A 23,267-nucleotide genomic window follows, 5' to 3' on the forward strand; every position below is an offset into this window, starting at 1 on the left:
CCAAAATAATGAGGTAGCTGTGATAACCTACAATAACTTGTAATCATTGTAAATATATTCAAACTTGCCTGAGGAGGGATGTTAACAGGAAATGTAGGTCCTAGTGTTAGAAACTCTTATAACCTTCTTTTTTGTCATTTTTGAAAGATGATTAAACCAAAAAAAAAAGAAAAATAGATAATTTAAGTTTATTTAAATCAGTAATGAGCATAATGGGTCATGGTAAAATGGTGCAGTCCAATATAGCTTAAAAGGAAAACACTGCTTAAATTGTATTAATTTATTGTGGATTATAAGGTGTACAACTAATGATGATCAGCAGAGTGAAAAATGAAAAAACACCAAGTTTAAAAAATAAAATTTATTTTTTCCTTTTCATTTCAAACTGTTAAAATTTCAACAAACACAGAAAATGGAGTTCAAACGAAAATTCAGAATGAAAGACTCACCCTCGCCGTCTCCACCGTCCAATGACTTCCCCGTGTTCCTCCTCGCTTGTCAGCTGAGCTCATCCCTCCTCCGCCCCACCTCCACCATCTTCCTTCACATCTAATCCTGGCTTCCTCGCTCCCTGGCCACCAAGCCACCACCAGTGTCGGATCAGGGGGAAGACATCTCTAAATCTAAGCCTTACAAATGTTCATCTTGGCTAATTTCATTCACAGCATTCATGTCTTCCTCCCAGGTCCGAGCGCCAAAGATGTAATAATGTAATTTCACATCATTAAAACTTTTCTAATTGCCAACCCTCTCTTTGTGAGTCTTTTCAGATTGAAATAGTTATCGTACCTGCTGTAGATAGTGGTCTGTTTAAAGACTGAGGTTTAATGAAAACAGCATGTTTAGAGAGAACATGAAACCTCTAAACAGCAAGCTTCCGACTGATTTTCCAATCTGAGACCTTCTTGCCGGTCGGTGCCCACTAAATAACCACCAGCCCTTATTAAAACAAATAATGTTCTGTCTTTGTTCCTGTGTGTGGTGGTATTTTTAGCTTGTGCTTGATAAAGTTTTGATAAATTTTATTTAGGTATTCTAAACCAGCAGTTGAAATAAATATGTGCACAAAACATATTAAGTTTGTGACTCTTGAAGTGTCAGATTCAGAACGACTTCAGGATGATTTTTCTTACCCAGATACATCGTTCTTTAGTTTACCAATTATCTTTTACTGTAACTAATTGTATGAGGTCTTATTCACCCCATAGACATGAAAACTGTCTCAGAGATCATCTGCTTAACTGTTTCTCTGTTCTAGATGAAGCCACTACTGACGTTAACTTTTTATTTTTCATCAGCACAAAGAACAAAAAGCGCAAGTATTTTTTCAAACCTTTGTTTATTGGAGTATCTCCAACTAGGGAATATTTCAGCATGTTTCTATCGCTGCTCCAGATGTGATTTACTCAGTGATTTGAAGGAGATGTTGCCTGTGGATTTTCGGAGGTAATCGAGATCCAACAGATCATTCCCTGCTGGCACATCCTCTGTGGCAGTTAATAAAACATTAGACAAATCAAAACGTCCACTTCCTTCAGTCTCAAAAAATAAATCTGACATTTCTACTTCATTGTTTGTTTCCTCCTTTCTCCCAACACTCTCCCTGTCTTTCTTCTCATTGATAACATTTGCTTCAGGACTTCTGCTCATGTTCTTGACACCATCTGTTGTTGAGCTCCAACCTTCTTCCTCTCCTATCGTCATGTTTGGGAAATGACCCTGATGACCCGGAGCCCTTACACTGCTGAATGAAGCACTTGCCAGAATGTCTTCGTATGTTACAGCTTTCACTCTGGGCAGCCTGCATATGACTGAGTTGCTGGTTGAATTCCCGACGATGGGTCCGATGAGCTTTCTTCTGCCAGTTTGCACCAGCTTCACCCGTTTGCCCCTCACCGTGCTGCTGGTGGGAGTCTTAAACCAGGCCCCCTCCTCTGTGGCAGGTCTGTTTCCTTTAGCTGCTCTAGGCATCGGCGATGGGCTCATTTTATCTTTAAGGCGCCCTTCTGATCCCAGATAAGATGAGGAAGCTATTTTAGTGAGCCACACAGGATTTTGCTCCGAATAATTCCAGCTGGTTTTGCTGCCAATACGCACAGTTCGGTTTTTACTGGGTTGAAATCCCTGAAGAGTCTGGACCTGAATGGTGGTATGATTCGATTTAAATCTTGGGACTGATCCATCTCCTCTTGCAGTGCTGGGAGGTGTTTTAAAGTCACCACTGTTACCTGGCTCAGTCTCATCCCTCTGATTGTGCCATTTGTGAATCCTGATGCGTTTGGGTCTGGAGATCTCCGAGTTCCTGAGTTCAAACCCTTTGAAACTCTGCTTGGGTACGATGGATGTGTCTGTGCTCAGAGGTAAAGCATTGGCTCCCTCAAGTGGTTGACTGCCAAATCCTTTTAGACCAAACCTTCCCTTGTACAGTCTAAATCTGTTTTCAATGGCATTTCTGTCGATTCTCACCCCAGTTTCGTCCTTTGGACCCATGAGCATTGATGTGAAAGGTTGACCAGTAGATGTTCTGCTGACTTGGGCTACAGTAGATGGGGAATTAATTTCCATTGTGTCTGGCTTAGCTGGTGTGGTAGATGTAGCAGAAGCTTTTCTCTGGCCAAAGCTATACTTTTGTGATGAATAAGGGTAATTTTTTGAAAATCCAAACCTGAAGTCTTTTCCTTTATCCAGGCTGGATTGTGTTCTATCTGAGGAAGAGGAACCAGGCATCTCCACAGGTTTCTGCGCATCGAGATGATGGATCCTTTTAATAGAGTGTCTTGGTTTGTAGTCTTGTGTCAGCTATCTCGAAATTGCATTGACTCGGTCCAGTGAAGCAAATGTCTTTCTGCTATCCTGAGAATGTGAATGACCAACAGAGACAAGACTTTGCTGGTTCTTGTCCTCTGCTGAAAGAGGATGCAGAAAACCTGGTGTAGGGGTTAAGGCCTTGTGTGGCGTAGGATATAATCTGACCTGAGGTCTACTAAAACCAATTTGGGATTCAGATTCCTGCTTGCTTGGGTCTGTTCTGGTAAAATGATTGAAATTAGAAATAAACCTGCTCTTTTCTTGTGCACCAGACGGGCTTTGCTTCAGGGTCCAACTTACAGCATCACTTGCTCCTCTAAAAACTTCTTGTCCACTACCCGTTACAGCATGAACTTGAGACGGAGAGTCTTTGAAGAGATATGATTGGATGTTTTTGGGTTCCAGCATCTCTTCACTACTTATAGGATTTTGGTTCAGTGGGAATTTTGAGCCGATTGGAAACCTTTCATGGCTTGGGTTTCGTTTAATAACACTTAAACTGTTGCTAAGTGATTCTGCACGGTTCCGAGTCTGACTTGTAAAGTCAAGAACTTTTCTAGGTTGCATCTTAGTTGCTCCACTCCAGGTTCTGATTGTAGGAAGCAGATTTTTTCCCATAAATTCACTGCCTTCTACCCCTAGGGTTTGATGTTGAGCACTCTGGAGGCTACCAGTCTGGGATGGAAAAACAGAATACAACTTTCTTCCAGACACATCTTCATGTACCTTTGATGAGGGACTTGTCCATATTTCTCCTTCACTGCCAGGTTTCTTTGGATATTTAAGCATATTCACTTTAGAGTTGTACAAATTTCCAGTGTTTTCTTCTTTCTGGGGAAGTGTGTTTTTAGGAGTTCTGGATTTATCAAAGCTTTGTCCTTCGTACAGGGAATGGGTGGTGAAAATGCTGCTTGCTGGCCTCATTTCACTTCTCTGCACTTTGGTTATTCTCACTCGAGGCTGAGTCTTATCAAGGCTGTATTGACTATAAATATAGCTACCTTGTGTGATCTGCACAGGATGGGATTGATGGTTACTGATTGAAAAGGTGTCTGCTGGTGTTTGGACTTCACTTTCTTTAAACAGGAGACCAGCTAAGGAGGGAAACTGTTGTGCAGTATTCAGTCGTCTCAGGGTGCTGAACTTCACTCTCTTTTGGACTACAGGTACTGTTGGACTGGCTGAAAAAATAAATGCAGTATTACAGAAAATATCTTGCAGATTTAGTAAAATGTAGCCCTGCAAACTATAAATAAATAGTGAAGATTCATTAAATCTAAGAAATTATATATATTTTTGAATTCTGGAGACTTAAGTTTGTGATACTGTTCAGGTCAAGGTTTACATACAATCATCATCATGAAATTTTTTAGTTGAACAAACGCTTAAATACAAACAAAAAAGAAATAAGGGTACAAGTTTCAAGTTTTTGTGGATCAACAATGGCTCAGAATACATGCAGGGTCAATTTTTATACATTTACTCTCACTAATACTGAGATGAATGTTCCTTAGGATGTTGTACCTCAGTTTTTGTGGCCATCAATAAGCTTCTGGCTTAATTCTGCATTGGACATTTGTCCACTTTTCTTATCAGAAATGGTTGGCCCCCAGTACTAACCTGGCTTTTAAGTACAGTTCACAAATCTTTAATTGGGTTGAGGTCAAGGCCAGTGGAAGTTTTGTGATATGGGCCATGTAGGTAGCTGACCAGGGCAGCATTGGAATGGGGTGGAAAGGGGCACAAGCAAGAGATAGAAAAAAAAAAAAAAGACTTATACTTCAGATAAGTTTTAATTGCTTTTATGCATATGCATTTATTGGAGTTAGTGCCCCTAGTTTGATGCTGAGAATACTGGCACCATTTTCTGTGCAGGACTGTAATGCATTTTATCGTGCCCTAGAGTTTAGATGATTTCCTGCATTTTTATTGGTTGAGGAACAGCAGGAGGAGGGGCCCGCCCAGGACACGATTCATTAAATAACTGCTGCTGAGCCTGGCCATTCCTAAAGCTTAATTCCCATTTTATCCATAGAAAACTGGTTTGAATGTTAAGAAACGACCCAGGAATTGCCAAAACTCAAGCCTGCCTAAAACTGGAAACTGCTCCTGTCCGACTAACGTTTTAGATCACTGTAAAACTAGAGGGTGCTGACAAAGAATGAAACTCTGAATATGTTCTACAGATATGATTTACAGTATGGACATATAATTTATGAACAGAGAAGACACAATTTGAGCTATTTGGCCACAATGACAAGAAATGTGGTTAGAGGAGTAAGGGGAGAGGTTGTTGCATCAACAAAAAAGATATAGAACCTGAGTTCTAGATGGCATTGCTTTAAAACAGGCAATTCTGGGGTGGAAAACCTTCATGGGCTCATAAATGCTTACTATAAATGTCCTTTGGTTAAACAAAGTTAAACATTAATTTAAGCATAAGACAGGCTAAATAAATACAAATTGTTAAATTTTCAGTTTTCTAGGAATGGTTTCTCCTGTGGCCCTGAATGCATTCATTTTTTAATGCCTTACGCTTATTTCAGACTGCAGTAAACCGTCCAGAGATAGACTAATCTTGCTGAAGGCACCAATACTGTTAAACATGTGGAGGTTTTTGTATAAAATAGTCCTCACTAAAAGGTATTTAAGACAATGCAAAAAAGCAATGAGACAAAGTTTCTAAACTGACCTGCCGGCATCCAGACATTTAACACAATCTGAAGAGGAATGGAAAATACATTCTGCTTTTAGACAAATGCATCTGCTCTTTCCAGTTCCGTTCTATTTTTTAATATTTCTGAAATTGTTAATTTAGTACCTCACTTCCATGTTGGTCCATTTGCATTGTTGATTTATATAATTTTAAATAGTTATGGAGAAAGATCTGACTGTGCTGTACTATTTATCAGGTTGAATTAGACTGTACATAAGATCTGAATTTTACTTAATGTCTGGATATGAACTGAATTTGGACTTAATTGGATGTTACTGGGTATGAGTTGGACCTGCATATCTTGCAAAGTGCCTTGAGATTAAATTTGTTATAAATGTTTGCTCTATAAACTGAAAGTTACTTGAACATAAATTAATAAATGAATTAACTTTAAAGCAAAAAAGCTTGTGTTAATTTCTGAGAAACAAAATATATAAACCAGTTATTTTTCCACCTATTGGACCACCTCTCAAACACTCATTATAATGAGCGCTGGTAATTTCTAAGCAAATATGGGCCAGCTCATGCTCACCTCTCACAACCTGTGAACACATTATCATCAACACGACAGCAGCACAGATCATCACAAAGAGTCTGCAGAGAGAAAAAAAAAAAAAAACACACCCTGAGGCTTCCTGTTCTTTCTCAACAACTGATTTGTCATCATCAAGGATCATCACTCATTTTAATTGTCAGTGCAAGTAACTGCAAAAAAGTGATAATAAAAAAAAACAGCTCTTTACCTTGGGAAAAACAGACAGCTGCCCGTCATGACAATTTCCACCCAGGTTTTTATGATAGTCAAAAGAAAAGCTTTAAATTAGGTGCAGTTCATCAGTCTCTCTTGTCCTGTAGGGAAGCTCTGCTGCTGCTGATTGAAGACAATGCTGATCACCTGGCTGCAGGTTCCTCCTTAGCCCACATCAAGGAGGACACTCAGAAGTTTCCTCAGCATATTAGATTTATATCCGCCACATTTTAACAAAAGCTTCCTTTATTGTTGATTAGATTATCTTCCTTTATATTTTATTTGAATTAATTCTGTGTTTTATAGTTTGTTCACTTTGTACAATCAGACTTGATTTGCATAAAGTTTTCCAATTTTATCATTCACTCTCAAAAAACAAGCAGATTTTATTTTTTAAAACAAGAAGCAATTTATTAGTCTTTAAAAGCAAAATTGTAAAAAATAGCTCATAAACGTTATAAATATTAAATAAATACACTTGTGCATCATCAAAGCGCCTGAAAGCATCCTTCTTTGGCAGTGAAATGCACCATTACAATAAAGCATTAAATAGCGATTATGCGGTCCTGCCAGCAAGAGTTCATGATCTTCATCCAGGTCAGCTCTAACAACAAATATCACATTATCCGAGGTCTGTGGGGAGGACCGAGTGCAGCTTAGAACATATAGTTGGCCATCATGGCCATGCTCCTCAGCTCATCGCTGGTCATGCACCCTGTTAGAAAGACAGGAGAACAGGTCAGGAACTCATAATGAAGCTTCACAATACTTACAGCTTGTATTCAGGTTAGAAAAACTGAACATTCAAGGCAACAAATATGAATGTTTTAAGAGTTTTGTATTTTATTGTATACTGTTACTTCAGGAAGGGTCTCAATTATCTACACTGACTCTATATTAATACAGGCTGAAACAATGTCAATAATATTTTTGATTAAACTCAATGGTAACAATCTATGTGGATGTAGTTTAAAAATGTTTCAATAACATTCTATATTATATTAAACACTAAAAAAAATAACACCAAAACATAAGTGGGTCAATTTAGATATACAGATAACAATACTCTGTAAAAAAAAAAAAAAAAAAAAGCCGTATAGTAGACTTGTTAAAATATATATTTCAGAGCCTCAAAAAGAGCGTTTAGAGCTACTCCAAATTTACCATGTATTTATTTAACGTTCCGTCCCTTCATATACATTATAACTCATAAATAAAACGTTAACTTTAAAGAAATCTCTTCTAATTGGACTAATATACAGGCTATGTGTAGTAATGTTTATTTGTATAATAATAATAATAGTAGTAGTAGTAGTAGTAATAAAAATAACAAACTCATGAATAATCCCCTGCTTACCATCTAGTCTTCGCCGATCGCTCTTGCCGCTTATCTTCATCCACACTTTCGTCAAGGACCGCCGGAATCTCCCACCTCTGTGCCCCGCAGAGGAGTCGCTCTCCTCGGCTTCAGTCTGTGGAACTTCCCTCTCGCACTCTGGAACTTTTCCGCCGTCCTCCTCGTCCTCCTCCTGTTCTAGGACTCCCGCTGCTACCAGCCGCTCCAGGGCGGACTCATCCACCCTCAGCTCGGATTTTAAGTTCCCCTCTGCAGTCAGGGTGGTGGTGTGTCGGCACAGCGGACAGTCGATGGACCGGTTGGCCCCGGGCAGCACCGGGCGGCTCATAGCCCGGAGGCAGCTCTCACAGAAGGTGTGCCTGCAGTGGAGCTCCCGGGGACAGCGGCGAGCCGCGTTGTAGGTCCGGTAACAAACTCCGCACTCGACCTCTGAGAACATCTCTGATGCTTTTCTTCTCCGTTGGTGTGTATGATCCAGGTCCTTTTATCTTACAGGGCAGAGGAGGTTTCGCCGAAACGGGAGGGACTAGATCTCCATGAGTCACCAAGTTACATGATGCAATCAAACCTATGAGATCACTGCTGCGTGACGTGACGGATCCCCACACAGCAAATGGGACCTTAAACTCACCTTGTTCAATGGATTCATAAATAACACAATCCCTCAAGTTTAAATTCACTGAAAAGACAGGATAGGCCTTGCTTTACTGCGGTTGAAAATGAAGATCTCTGTTAATCTTCTGAATCTGTTTGCAGTGTTGATCAAATGGGTTAAATAGGCTTAACTTTTAACATTTTTATTAGGCTCAATTTGGGCTAAAAGTCCGATTTTCAGCATTTTTCTGTAGATAGACGTGAACATGGACCACAAACAGATGTAAAAATGTCCTACAGTGTTTGGAGGGAAAACTCAAAGACATCCCGTTTTATTTGCCTTAAGACCCAACACCTTTTACTCAAAATGTAATAAGCTTGCCTAGCAACCCAATATATGTTTGTCCTGACTCTTGCTCCTGTTGCCATTCATACTGGTTGTTCCTCCACGAGTGCGTTATACGTCAGGCCCATAAACATCCAACAATCCCTCCTCCTATCACTGTGTCTCCAGCCTGAACTCCTTTCATGGTCTTATCCGCTGGGATCTGGGCCAAAAATCACAAACTGAAAGCCCTCTGTGTGGATGTGTTGGTCTTGTGCTCCTCTGTGAGTGTACACGTCTTAAACAACGTTTCTCAGAACTTTTGTTACGTTTTTTTTTTTTTCTTTTTCTAAGCCTTCCTGCTCTTTCCTCCTGTGCGTAACTTACCGTAAGCCTGTTCGGTCATGCTGGATGCAAGATGAGTGTCGGTAAAAAGGTAGGCTATGACAAAACAGAGAAGCTTTGGGAATGTTTTGGTTTACTTGGATTAAAAACGCAAAAGCCCTTTTCAATTAAAACTGAGTAAAAAAAAAAAAAACTCAGGTTTCTTAGGTAGCTCACAAACCCTGGAGCATACGGTCGAGAGCTTATGAGTTGTCAGTAATTTAAATAGTCTTATTTTTTGGGTGCATTGCTTTACATTGTGGTAAAGTGCTGAAGTGTTCCGGGGTAAAAATAAACGACAAAAAAAAAAAAAAAAACAGACTGCTGGTTTTCAGCTGTGGGTATTTTATCCTGGATAGAACAGGTTTCTACGAATCAGTGGTTGCTAGCCAGGGACCGGATGCAGCCAGTCAGGTATGTTTAACAACAAATAACAGAGGCCTATTTGTTTATGTGTGTCTATGCCACTGATGTGTGATGCTTATCAACCTCAAATAAACTCCGGCAATGTTGCAGTTTTGTTTGTTTAACAATGAGTGTTCATCCCACCAGATTAAATAAAAAGTAAGAAAAAATTCAATAAAACAAGAATAAAACATTTTGGGGACACTGGGTGGCTCCGTTGGTAGAGCTGGCGCACCATGTGCAGAGGCCATGGTCCTCGATGCGGTTGTCCTGGGTTTGATTACTAGTCTCGGGCTCTTTGCTGCATGTCTACGCCTTCTCACTGCACCCTCTTTCCTGTCAAATTACTATTTAATAAAGGTCACAAGTGCCAAAAAGAATTTTCATGAAAATTAATATTAAAGCTACAAAGCTTATGATACAGTGGCTTGTAAAAGTATTCATACCCTTTGAACCTTTCCACATTTTGAAGAAAGCCATTGTTAAAAGAAAACCATAAAAAGTCCCATTTGCAGTTTGCCAGAAGCCATGCTGGGGACACAGCAAACATGTGGAAGAAGGTGTTTTGGTCAGACAAGACCAAAATTGAAACGCGTTGTGTGGCAGAGAACTAACACTGCACATCACTCTGAACACACCATCCCCACTGTCAGATATGGTGGTGGTGGCAGCATCATGCTCTGGGGCTGCGTCTCTTCATCAGGGACAGGGAAGGTGGTCAGAGCTGATGGGAAAATGGATGGAGCCAAATACAGGGGAATCATGGAAGAAAACCTGTCGGAGTCTGCAAAAGACTTGAGACTGGGGCGGAGGTTCACCTTCCAGCAGGACAATGACCCTAAACATAAAGCCAGGGCTACAATGGAATGGTTTAAAACAAAATATATTCATGTGTTAGAATGGCCCAGTCAAAGTCCAGACTTAAACCCAATCAGGAATCTGGGGCAAAAGCCAAAAACTGCTGTTCATAAACACTCTCCATCTAATCTGACTGAGCTTGAGCTTTTTTGTAAAGAAGAATGGGCAAAACTTTCAGTCATTGGATGTGCAAAGCTGGTAGAGACATACCCTGAAAGACTTACAGGTGTAATTGCAGCAAAAGGTGGTTCCACAAAGTATTGACTCAGGGGGGCTGAATACTTTTGCACAATGCCCTTTTCAGTTTTTTATTGGTAAAAAAAAAAGAAATCATGTATACTTTTTTGTTCCACTTCACAATTGTACACCACTTTGTGTTGGTCTTTCACATAATATTCCAATAAAATATATTTATGTTTGTGGTTGTAATGGGACAATATGTGGAAAAGTTCAAGGGTCAGAATACTTTTACAAGCCACTGTAAAAGTCCATGTGGTGGTGTGTCTTTTTACACACAAAGTTACTGCTGATCACAGTCCCCACGTGTTTCCTGCTGCACTCATTTCACAGCAGGGTTATTTGTGGAGAGAAGGTGGATGACGTGTCCTTCTAAAATCACCTCTCAGTTCTTTGGTTTTTACAATATTATTGTTTGGAAACGATGAAAACAAAAGGGATTCCTGCATGACTTTCTCAGTGTGACTAATATAGATAAATTCTATTCCTCCCTTTTTTTTTGGATTGAGTTTATTGGGGTTTGTAGGCAATCAGTCATGCATTTATCCAAGGTCCTGCTTGGGTTAGGTCAGGACTTTGACTGGGCTCTTAAAACACCTTCATCTTTTTTCTGTGTTGGTCCTTCTTTTGTTAGTTTACTGATATGATCCCGAATATTGTCCTGTTTCATGACCCAGTTGGTCTGATGTGCTTCTGCTTATATATTGTTTGTTTTTACCAAGTAAGACTCTTTGCATAATGACCACACATCTCAACTTGGGTTTTATTTGTTTTCTAGATGGCTCAGATGAAACTGAAGATGCTGTCAGACAAACCAGACCTTGTCTCAGAAATATTTCTGGACAAGCCAAACGTGTTCAGGTTTTTCCATGTGTTATGTCAGCGTCTCGCTGAACACGTAGGTGCTTGTTTTAGGTGTAGTCCTTGTTTTGGTTTCCACTGTCTTGCCTCGAGATAAATCTTCTTCAGATCAAGATTGGCAACTGTCTTCAACACTTTCCAAATGTAAATAATACTGATTATAATGGAATTATGTGAAGTTGCTTGGAAGTACCCTTCATACCACTATTTATTTTGGAGGCAACAACTTGGCTCTCCAAAATAAATAAATAACATGAAGGAAGTTTTTACATGTTACCTGAACACCCAGCAAAGATCAAAGGATTTATTTTTACTTTTGATATCTGAAAGCTGAAAAACATGTTCTTTATTTCCACCTCATGCACACCCATATGTACTAGTTTCTGTAAAACTCCTCTGTACTGCCTCCACATTAACTTCCTTCTTTATGTGTCCAAATAAACAATCACTGGTGTAGGAAAATAACTGGTTTTCAGAGTTCAGCTTGAGCTAACATAATTCCTCAGAGTCTAACTGAGATAAAGCAAATGGAAAATAAACAAACAATTTATGTGGTAGGTATTACTTGTTGTGGCCTGAACCAAGAAGCGACTTACGGATTCAAGAAAGGCTCCAGGTTGTGTTGTACTTGAGAACAAAGAGACAATGTAAGAACATGAAGTTGTACAATCTGGCAGCATTGTGGGGTTTTGCTGGTCTTTTTAAGCAGTGGTTTGACGTAGCAACCAGAAGCAGGTGTGTGTGCAGTACATCAAAGGTATCATCTGCACAGAAGCAGGGGGAGAAAAGAGGAGAAGACGGAAAAAAAACATGAAGAAATCTGGAACACAACATATAGTGGGCAGGATAGGAAAAACACAGATACAAACATAAACCTTATTTTTTGGTTAGTGGACTTAGTCAGACCAGGGCCTAGAAAAGCTGATTTTTATCATCATAAAACAGTTTTTGGTCTCAAAAATGTCAAAGAGGTTCATAGAGATGTTGTTGTATAAATAATAACACAAGTCTGTAGTAACAATGACCTTCCGTTCACCACTGGACAAAATGTATTAAGTTTATGTGAATATAGCGGAACAAGTATTTTACTCATTTCTGCATTGTCTTACTTTGCCATTATATCCCTTTTTTTGCCATGATAAAAAAAAATCCAAAAGTCATGGCAATAGGAAATACTTCTGAAAAGTCTGTTGACATTATTTTATGTTCTTGTTTCACTGAACACTGAAAAGACATTAAAGATTATTGTTGTTTTTCATTTATTGTGGAACTTGAAATTGGGAAGTCGGAGTACCGTCGTTCCAGTTTGTCTGTATATGGCCAATAGGGCCACTGTTACAACAATAATGATGATAATAATACTGTTCTATGCGGTATTTTATTCATATTAACAGCATTAAAAACATGTCTTCTAATAAACACTAAACAGTAGTACGTGTTCCACTGACTAAATGTTACATAAATAATAAAGGACTGCTAAAACAGTCAAAGTGAGAAAATTTTACTCACTGTTGATGCGTGGGCAGCCATCTTGATTGCAGAAGTCGAGTATGATCGTGTTGCTCCGACCATAGAGACCGAACATCTAATGACAGGGATGCTGTTCCTGCGTCATTTCGATGTGTGGACTGACGCGCAAACATCACCCCATTTCACACATTTACACCTGAAATCGTTATCCTTTAAATGCCTGATTTTTCAATAACTTTTTAAGTTATTGTTGCAATCTTCACAACCTCCATGTGAAGCGATTTGTGTTTTTTAAGTAATCTTTTCACAGAGCACATGTACATTTCTGAAACAACCACAAAAATCTTCAAACTGACTTTTGTTTCCTTTAGTTGCCAGTTTAAATGTATCTTTTTGCAATAAAAACCCAGATGATAGTTGATTGAGTGCTTTGTGTCATTAGGAAAATATCATCTGGTATAAAGTCTAACTTCTGTCAACATTGTAAGATCTTGACTCCCAGTTCTTATCCACAAAGGAGCTCTGTAACCTATTTTTGGACACAATTCGCATGTTTATCTAATTTTGGGAGACAGATCTTGGAAGTCTGTTTGGGATTTGCAAACCTCTTCCTTTAACTGTGTGTGTATAATTATTCCTTGTTTTTCACCGCCTCCGGGAAAGTATCTCAAACAAAGCTGGCATGGGTCAGAGTACATTAGGTTAAGAAGAATGAGTAAAACTCTCCATTAGCACTGTAAAATATGATTGTCTTAATATCGACAAGAGCACATGATTTAGCAGATATGTCAGTAATGACTCCCTGATTCATACTTGTAAACCACAACACGCTGACTGTGAGGAACCATAATCACATAATGTGTAAGTTGAGCACTTTAGGTCATGATAAAGAGACTCCTGAGCTGTCATTTGCTGTCCTTTGTGTCCCGGGTTACCTTCTCATCACCAAGGGTTTAATTACTGCTAAGACAACCAAAGAGAGACCTCATGAGGGACCAGACAGAGAAGAGGAAAGACATCAGCTGAGGCAGAATAAATACAGGAAGCTCAGACCAGTAGCTTTGGAAAATGAAAGCTTTGGCTTGAAGACGCAGAGCTTACAGGTGATCTGTCCTGGCATGAAAATACTTGTAGATAGGGAGATTTGTGAGGGAAAGCACCAATGCTGGAAGGAGGAATCAAGAGATCTGATCAAAACCCTCTGTTGCCGGTAAGTTTCCATCTTATCTGCTCTAAGGAGTGATATAATTTTCGATTTCACCATTTCATTTAATTAAGAGTTCCAAATTTGTGACTTTTTCTTGTTTTTATTGTGTAAAAAAAAAAAAAAGAAAACAATACTTGTTGTCATTTATTTTTGCTCTAATTGCAAAGACGTGTTGCTGAAATGTAAGAGGAAAGGGTTCAGGTTGCCATGGGATGATACAAAGGAGACCCTATCTCCGAAGCAACAACCCCACCTCCCATAACCACCCTCAGCCCAAGAGTCAGCACTGATTGACTTTTAGTTGTTCCCAAGTGAAACTGGGAAACAAACAGCAAACACAGAGGTGTCAATCTAAGCAACCAAATCTACGGACAAGCTAATGTTGTACTTATTTCTGCAGAAATTTAACGGATTGACAGTACTTTTTCTGGTCATAAATGAGCTACAATATTCAACTGAAACTTGTTTTAGACACTTTAAAGGGTGTTTGAATTATTTAAAATAGACTGGTTTTTTTTAAAATATAAATTAGGAAGTTTGAGGTAATTTTTGTTTATGAAAAATTTACATTTGTGCAGTTTAAGAAGAAATAGAATCTACTGAATACGAACGCTGATGACAGAGCTTTCACTAACGCTGCTTATTTGTTGTGCAACTATTACACCCTGCCTTCACATGAGCGTATATACATGGTGGTCTAAGGAGATCACTGGGATATGCTTTATTTTGACAAACCTGCCTGTCTGAGCCCAAGAAAATGCAGCAGCATCTTTATTAAACTTTCTTTACAAGTAAAATGGTGAAGAAAAATTAATGCTTGGCTGAAAAATGTCATTCAACAAATCATTTTTTTTAAAATCAACAAAACTCTTAAAGATCAGACATTTAAATCTAGTCCATGCATATTTAATGAAACTAGATCAATATTTTAAAGTAATTACCTTTTCAGATATCCCACCAATAGAGTATTTTGGTAGGATGTTTAGGTTTGAATAATTCTGATGAAAGTATTACCCTAATATTCAACCTAGTTATTATTTCCTGGATAAAATGAGTTACTTCAGACTGGCTTCTTAAAAATAGATGAATATCAAAATGAGCCGGGTCTGTTAAACAGCTCAGTGACAGCAACGGACCCATAAGGTTTTGTGATAAAGACCCCCTTTGTGGTTAACTATTAAATTTACCAGTTTAACCATATTGCTTTATAAAACACAAAACAAACCCCATTTTTTCCTCATCTGCTGCTTCTCATCATCAGTGACTGGAAATGTTCTTGTTTGCTTTGGACAATCATCTTGTTGGACCCACGCCAAACAAAGACCCCCGCATCATATATTTATTCTGTGCGAGCTGGTGATTTATCACCGATTATCACTTCGTTGAATCATACCTCGCAGTCTATGACTGTTCATCTTTAGGCCACTGGAGCCTTTTTTCCCATCTTTTTAGTTGTTGATGATGAAGAACATATGCAAACTTTTCCACAGTTTCATCTAGCAGCTCTCTTGTCAAGGCTGTTTTTTTTCTTTTCAATCAGTTGAGTGCAGCTCACTAAAGTCTGCAAGCACTGTTTTAACTGTAAGCTAATTTACATATTAGACGTTAAAAAACAGTGATTTCCTTGTTGTCAGGGGTGGTATTTTATCATAAAAAACTGTTAAAAAAATATAAACATCATCAAAAGATGGACATGACAGCGAAGAGACAACATGCTGGTCTTCCACTAGCATAAAACAGACATATTTTTTAATTTAGCAGGCCTGCTGTAGGAGGTGCATTGCTATAGGAGGTGACAGGGACACTGGCGGTAAATCTGGTGGGTGTGGGACAGGGTTTTATGTTGAGATGATGAGTTCTAAACATTCTGAATTTTCTGCAGTAATGTTTAGCTGTGAAAAGTGTAAAAATAGCATCCATAGACATTTTAGATGCTAATATTGTCAGGTTGTGATTCTTGGATTAGGACACAAATGCAGTCCGGCAGGCTGGAGCAGAACGGTGAACAGAAAGAATTTAATTAAAAAAAGACAGGCATGAGGTGGGCGAAACATGGAGAGAAGGCAAAAACAGGCGTGAACAGGAGCTGAAATGGCATTAAACGAGCAGTCATGGACAGGCGTGGCATAGTAAACTGTTTACTCCTGCGAGGGGTGAACAGAACATACGACTAACAGACAGGTGAAAAGAGTGAGACTGGTAGACATGAATTAGGTGGACCGAATGAAACTGATTACAAGCTGACTGTGGTAGCAAGTGGTACCATAAACATGAATGAGCTGAACAGAGATGCAAGGGAACAAATGAAGCTCTTACAGATGTAACAGAACATAAAGTACAATGCATCATGAACAAAAGACAAGGAATGAACTAAAGCACCACCTGGAAAACCATCAGAGGGAAAAGCCAAAATAAAACACCTGCAAATCATGACAATCATGACAAATCTTTGAACAGATTTTGTCATAACATTACATAATATAACAGGGCAGGTGCTCAAAAATACAAAAAGAGCACAAATAGCCTGATTCTAGGGCGGAATATTAGCAAGAATCTCACCCAGCTTTTACAGTTCAATGTACTATGATGTACTACAAAATAGTAAACACAGATATACAGCTGTATCCAATCCAGGGAAAACAACAATATAGAACACAGCACCATGCGTATTAAAAATGTTATTGTGATCAGTTTCACGCTGCAGGACTCCTTTCATAGGGACGAATTGAGATATTTAAACCTGCATATGAGTGAAATATGTAAATTAAAGATTATTTAGTTTTTACACAATTAAACTGTTAAAAATATAAACAGAGGGGCACAGTACAGCCATTTAGTGTACTGTAATAAAGGCCCTAACAATAAATAAAGCAGCCTGGCTGTTCTGTACTTACAGTGGTGATGAAGATGGTCCATTCAGCTGCAGGCGATAAATGAAAATGAGTTGTTGACACATATGACCTTAGTGTTACGTGTCACCATGAGAAAACATAAAACTAGACACTACTAGCTGACCACTGAACCCTAGGTTAACCCTCTTCTATGTGTGTTTTGTGATTACTGATATACATTTTCTTCTTTGCCTCTTCTTTTTTTCTTCTCAGTCTGTTCTCTCTTTTTCCTCATTGTCTCCGTCTCATCTGCTATATCACTTAGCTTCTAGAGGCAAGACAAATCTCAAATTCTTTGCTTCTCTACCTAATCTAATGTGATAGAGCGAAGCATAATGTAGCTAATGTAGCGTCGCATAGCATAGCATTGTTCGTTTGTGAAGCTGGTTTACTCTTATCTTTAAATTATTCAAAGAAAAGTGACAAAGACATGGTTTGTTCCAATTTCTTTTAAACATCTATTAAATATATCAAAGACAACACAGTTTGACACACAGAAAATAGTTTTTTAGCACCAAAAAGTGATTCCTGAATAATAAGTAGTTCAATATTTAACATACAGTGGATGAATGATGAAAGATGATGTTCTGAGTCAGATCTTTACTGGATTTTTCCTCCCGTTTCTTAAAGACGTGACTTTCAGTGCGTTCATCCTAAGCCTGACACATTTCATTTTTTTCTGTTCTAGTGTTCTTATTTTTAAGCACACTCTGCTCAATATGCTGCATGACCAGAAATAGGAACTGCACTGAAAAAGAGTGAAAAGGGACCAAATTCTCAAGAAAAATGTTTAAAGACCTTCAGAAATCCTGGAGGACTGTTGATCAGAATCATTTTGAAAGATCAAGAGAACATCTGACCCCTTGGAAATTAAAGTTTAACATTTTTGCACAATACTGTACAAGAAGATAAGGAAAGTACTGGCATCTATAGTGAAAAGCAAAGAAGTAAAAATGACCAAATTATTTTTGTTCAATTCAATTCAGTTCAATTCAATTCATTTCAATTCAATTTATTTATATAGTGCCAATTCACAACACATGTCGTCTCAAGGCACTTCACAAAAGTCAGGTACATACATTCCAATTAATCCTAACCATTGAACAGTGCAGTCAAATTCAGGTATTTATTCAAATTGGATAAAAAGTTTTTCTGTCTAAGGAAATCCAGCAGATTGCATCCAGTCAGTGACTTGCAGCATTTACTCCTCCTGGATGAGCATGTAGAGACAGTGGACAGTCACTGGCGTTGACTTTGAAGCAATCCCTCATACTGAGCATGCATGTAGCGACAGTGGAGAGGAAAAACTCCCTTTTAACAGGAAGAAACCTCCAGCAGAACCAGGCTCAGTGTGAACGGCCATCTGCCACGACCGACTCGGGGTTTGAGAGAACAGAGCAGAGACACAAAGAGAACAAAGAAGAACTGATCCAGGAGTACTTTCTATGGGAAGGAAAAGTAAATGCTAATGGATGTAGCTCCTAGGAAGAGAAAGGAGAGAGTGTCAACCAGAAGCCTTTGCGGCTGGATTACCAGTGAGAAATAAGAGTGATGGCAGAGGAAGGTGGAAGTAGCAGTGGATTTATTCAGGCGCACACCATCAAGCCTAACAGCATCAAAAAACCTCTTAACAAGACACAATTGCAGCCTTAAATAGGCACAGCTGATAAAAGGACTAAACCATTCTCTACATGGAATTTAACATCTCACAACTTCCAACTCAAACATACATTTTATCAAATATATACATATTCCCCCTTACGTTTTATAAATATATAAACATTTTATATGTTTTTAAACCTACACACCCAAATACCATAAAACCTCACAAATACTAAGTGCATAAATCCCCCACATTTTCCATGGTCTCTCCCGGATCCTATAAATGGTGTCTGGACCCCCAGGGAAGTATTTGTCAAAACACCCTGGAGAGGACACAGAAAAGACAGGTGAGTCACTTCTTTAGCACAACACTTCTCCTTCTCTGACACTTTTAAACAGACTTTACACAAACATTTGCTCAAGTTTCACAACAGTAGACCTTATTTGCTCTGACTAACAATTCTCCTTTCACAGACACCCATGCCACTTCTTAATGAGGAGCAGCTGTGCAGAGCCTGGAACAAAAGGCTACATGCTCATCACTAAAATACTCAATAAATATTCAATAAAAAGTTAAACTTGTGTTCAAATGATTATGTGCAAATCCATGCCTAAACTGCAGTGCTAAATAAAGTGTTTGTTAAAGTGCTAGATAAAGTGCTTTTAATAAAGTGCAAAGGTGCTCTTAAAGTGCTATGAATTACTTAAATAGGGATAGTCCACATAATGAAGACCTCTTCATTACAGAGAGAACATAAAGGTAGAAGCTGAAATAACAGCAAATAATGCAAAATTGGAGAGTAGTATGAGAATGTAGCAGGTGAAAGTGGTCATTATGTCCTCCAGCAGCCTAAGCCTATAGCAGCATAACTACAGAGATAGCTCAGGATAAACTAAGCCACTCTAACTATAAGCTTTATCAAAAAGGAAGGTTTTAAGCCTAGCCTTAAAAGTAGACGGGGTGTTTGCCTCACGGACTAAAACTGGGAGCTGGTTCCACAGGAGAGAAGCTCGATAACTAAAAGATCTGCCTCCTATTCTACTTCTAGAGACTCTAGGAACCACCAGTAAACCTGCAGTCTGAGAACGAAGTGCTCTGTTAGGAACATATGGACTAATCAGATCTCTGATGTATGATGGAGCTAGATCATTAAGGGCTTTATATGTGAGGAGGAGAATTTTAAATTATATTCTGGACTTAACAGGGAGCCAATGAAGGGAAGCTAAAGAAATATGATCTCTCTTTTTAATTTTCATCAGAACTCTTGCTGCAGCATTTTGAATCAGCTGAAGGCTTTTAACTGCATTTTGTGGACATCCTGATAGTAAAGAAATACAATAGTCCAGCCTTGAAGTAACAAATGCATGGACTAGTTTTTCAGCGTCACTCCTGGATAGAATATTTCTAATTTTGGCAATGTTCCGGAGATGAAAGAAGGAAATCCTAAAAACCTGTTTAATATAGGATTTAAATGACATGTCTTGGTCAAAAATAACACCAAGGTTTTTTACTTTATTACCAGAGGTCAATTTAATGCCATCCAGGTTAAGTGATTGACTAAGCAGTTTCTTTTTTAAAGACTCCGGTCCAAAGACGACAACGTCTGTCTTGTCTGAATTTAGAAGCAGAAAATTTAAAGTCATCCAAGTTTTTATGGCTTCAAGACATGCTTGTAGTCTATCTAACTGGTTGGGCTTTTGTTCTTAGATTTTGGTCAACTCGAACACTGGATTGCCCCATTTCCAGTTATTGTAAATCATCAGTTCAAACTCCTGTTTTTTCTTATTTATCCATCCTCTCTTTTGTTGGGAATTTTTTTTTACATGTAAGTTCCCTTTAACAGTGTCCCGTACTGTTTGTACTTCCCCCAGATTTTTCATGTTCAGTCAGTCAGTGGAGTCAGTGAGTTAAATGACTAGACCAAACATCATTGAACGTGCTTCGACACAGATGGGCATGTGGGAAAAGGATTACAGTGACTTATTGCTTTCTTTCACATCTCATCTTTTTTGTTTCTTTTACCCCATGGTGTGCAGCATGTCCGGGATTGGAAGGATTAAGTGGGGGAATGTTGTGACTCATGACTTGAATCTCTTTATTTTACCGGTATAAACAAAGAAGTTATTCAGGGGGTGCAGAGACTGGTTAGAAGCAGCCTAATTTTCTGGAAATTTTAATGAGAGGTTATTAATAACCATTTTTCTCTTTACAGATTTTCCTAGTTTTAGTAAAAGATTCATCCACATCTTTCAGCTCTGTCCAGCCATTCTCCAGGCATGCCGAGGGATGTCATTCCTGGGTCCCAGAAGGGGGAACCAGATGGTTCAGTACCCTGCCAAAGCACCAGTCCTGGGGAGGTCGTGGATTTGGAGTGTCCCATCTGCTACCAGGAGTACAACCAGTACAACAAAACGCCCCGGATGTTGGAGTGCCTCCACGTTTTCTGTACAGATTGCCTGCAGAGGATCCGTCTCAACCCCTGTGACCCCACTGACCCCCACAGTGGCCCACAAGCCATCCCCTGTCCCCTCTGCCGCCATTTAACCCCTCTACATAGCGGTAGTGCCTGTGCTTTACCCTGCAACTCCCAAATCATGTCCAGGCTGCCCCACATGGCCTTCCAGACGCCTGCGACAGTTGCCACACATGTGGCGACAGTCACGCAGAGGGTGGTGCTCTCTCTGGAGGGTGGCACCAGCAGCAGCAGGGACAGCCGCTTCATCATCCTGCCCACCGTCAGCCTGCAGGTGCAACAGATGCACCCGGACAGGCCGTATGGCACAGTTCCTGGCCTGGTGGGCGAAGAGGGAGTCATACAGCAGAGCAGGAGGACCCTGCTGTGTGTGCAGCTGCTGGCAGTCATCTTCTGGGTGCTGTTTGTGATCACCTGTGTGGTTGGTGTGGTGTTTGGACCACATATTTTCAACAGGAAATTTTAATTGGTGCAGATTTGGTAGCAGATATTCTTGCTATCAAAGTGACATAAAAACAATATGTGAGTAGTTTCTGTTAAGGCTGCAACAAACTGAAATTACTGTAAAATCTACTTAAATACCTCAGACTGGATTCCTTGCTGCTTTTGCTGCTTTTTTACATGGATGAAGAGCTCCCTCTAGTGTCATTTGAGAAGAATGAAGTCTACACGTGTTATTTGGCATAGTCTGCCACTTTATTAGGTACACTTTGCAAGGTGACAGAAACATTTCTTAGAAATTTTGATCTAAATTGACATAATATCATCAAATAGCTGCTGCAGATGTGCCTGCTGCACATCCATGGCGTGAATCTCCTGCTCCACCACATCCTATAGGTGCTTTACTGGACAGAGATCTGATGAGAACATTGTAGAACAGATAACTAATGTTCATGTTCAAGAAACCAGTTTGTAATGATTTGAGCTATGTGACATGGTACATTATTGTGCTGGAAGTCATTAGAGGATGGGTACACTGCGTTCATACAGGGATGGACAGCAACAATAATGAAGTAAGCTATGGCATTTAAAAGATACTAAAGAGCTAGTGTGCCAAGAAAACTACCTCCACACCCTTATACCACCATCAACAGCAGCCTGAACTATTGAAACAAGGCCTGATGGATCCATGCTTTCATGTGGTTTACTCCAGACTCGGACCCTACCAACTGAATCCTGCAGCTGAAACTGAGACTCATCTGACCAATGTTTTTCCAAACTGTCTTTTTCCAACTTTAGCTTCTATTTTCCACTCACTGGATATTTTCTCTTTTTCAGACCATTCCCTGTAAAGCTGAGAAATGGTTATGCATGACAATCCCAGTAAATCAACAGTTTCTGAAATACTTAGACCACCTTGCCCAGCACCAAAAACAATGCCGCATTTAAAATTGCTTAAATCCCCTTTCTTCATCAATATGATGCACTGTTTGAAATTCTACACCACAACTACGTGTATAAGTGCATTGATTTCCTGATATGAGATTTGCTGATTTGCTATCGGTGTTGACAAGCAATTAAACAGATGTACCATTTTAAAATGGCCGGTTAGTGAAGCTCCCTGTTTAACTTCATATGACGTTTGATAATGTTATTGTTCTGCCAACGATTCTTGCCTCACTGAACATACACAAATTCTTACAAAGTATCTTGATTTAACATGTTTTAAAGAAAGATAAAAGGTAGTATTTTAAAACTGTTTCATCATTATTATTATTATTGTTAATAATATTGCAACAACGTTAATCTTGTCTGGGCCCCATTTTTGATTTTGTAACAACAATGTTATGAATATGAACAGTAGTTTACATTAGGCTGTACAGATTGTGATTTCTTCCTTTTTTCTGTATTGTGTGCATGTGTTTTGTTTTTTGAGAGAGGCACATTTAGCAAAAATCATTTAAAACCGATAAAATAAAATAAAATAATCAGCATTTGAATTTCTGAGGAATTTTAAATGATTAGAAAACTGAAATAGACATGTAAAAAGAAATGCTTTTCTGTAATTTGTTGTGTGGCTGTTTGCCAGCTGAGCCCTTGTTTGTTATTTTCTGGTAAAATTCAACATTCATAAAAATAAATAAACTGGGCTCATCATTGTTCCTCAAATAAACTGGTTAAACTTCATTTGTGAAATTGAAAATCTTAATTTTTTTTTTACCATTTTCCCTTATAATAACTAGAGCAAAATAGCAGAGCTGAAACTGAATCTCTGCTTGTTTCTGTTTACGTGCAAGCTACTGTTAACTTTGCAGCACAGCTAGCTGTTGTGGGATGTTAGGAAAATGAACATAAGGGTTCATTGATCGAAAAGACTGCTTTAACTGGTG

General features: G+C 39.0%; 2 protein-coding genes across 3 annotated transcripts; one reads left to right on the forward strand and one right to left on the reverse strand.

The window, feature by feature from the left end:
- Window positions 1-1,320: 1,320 nt before the first annotated feature.
- si:ch73-335l21.4 (E3 ubiquitin-protein ligase-like) lies at window positions 1,321-8,220 on the reverse strand. 2 transcript variants are annotated; one of them, XM_047384926.1, is made up of 4 exons: window positions 7,630-8,220; window positions 6,268-6,987; window positions 6,057-6,118; window positions 1,321-3,989 (listed from the first exon to the last, which is right to left on the reverse strand). In XM_047384926.1, the coding sequence occupies exons 1-2, from the start codon at window positions 8,066-8,068 to the stop codon at window positions 6,929-6,931; spliced, it is 498 nt and encodes a 165-aa protein (XP_047240882.1). In that variant the 5' UTR covers window positions 8,069-8,220; the 3' UTR covers window positions 1,321-3,989; window positions 6,057-6,118; window positions 6,268-6,928. The 2 variants fall into 2 exon arrangements, with proteins under 2 accessions (XP_047240882.1, XP_047240881.1); XM_047384925.1 differs by lacking the exon at window positions 7,630-8,220 and having other exon boundaries at window positions 6,268-6,919.
- Window positions 8,221-20,409: 12,189 nt separating this feature from the next.
- On the forward strand, window positions 20,410-23,064 carry si:ch73-335l21.2 (RING finger domain-containing protein). The gene is made up of 2 exons (XM_047386586.1): window positions 20,410-20,570; window positions 20,677-23,064. The coding sequence occupies exon 2, from the start codon at window positions 20,741-20,743 to the stop codon at window positions 21,401-21,403; it is 663 nt and encodes a 220-aa protein (XP_047242542.1). The 5' UTR covers window positions 20,410-20,570; window positions 20,677-20,740; the 3' UTR covers window positions 21,404-23,064.
- Window positions 23,065-23,267: the final 203 nt, after the last annotated feature.

Source organism: Girardinichthys multiradiatus, chromosome 14 (genome assembly GCF_021462225.1).
Source record: "Girardinichthys multiradiatus isolate DD_20200921_A chromosome 14, DD_fGirMul_XY1, whole genome shotgun sequence".
Classification (NCBI taxonomy): domain Eukaryota; kingdom Metazoa; phylum Chordata; class Actinopteri; order Cyprinodontiformes; family Goodeidae; genus Girardinichthys; species Girardinichthys multiradiatus.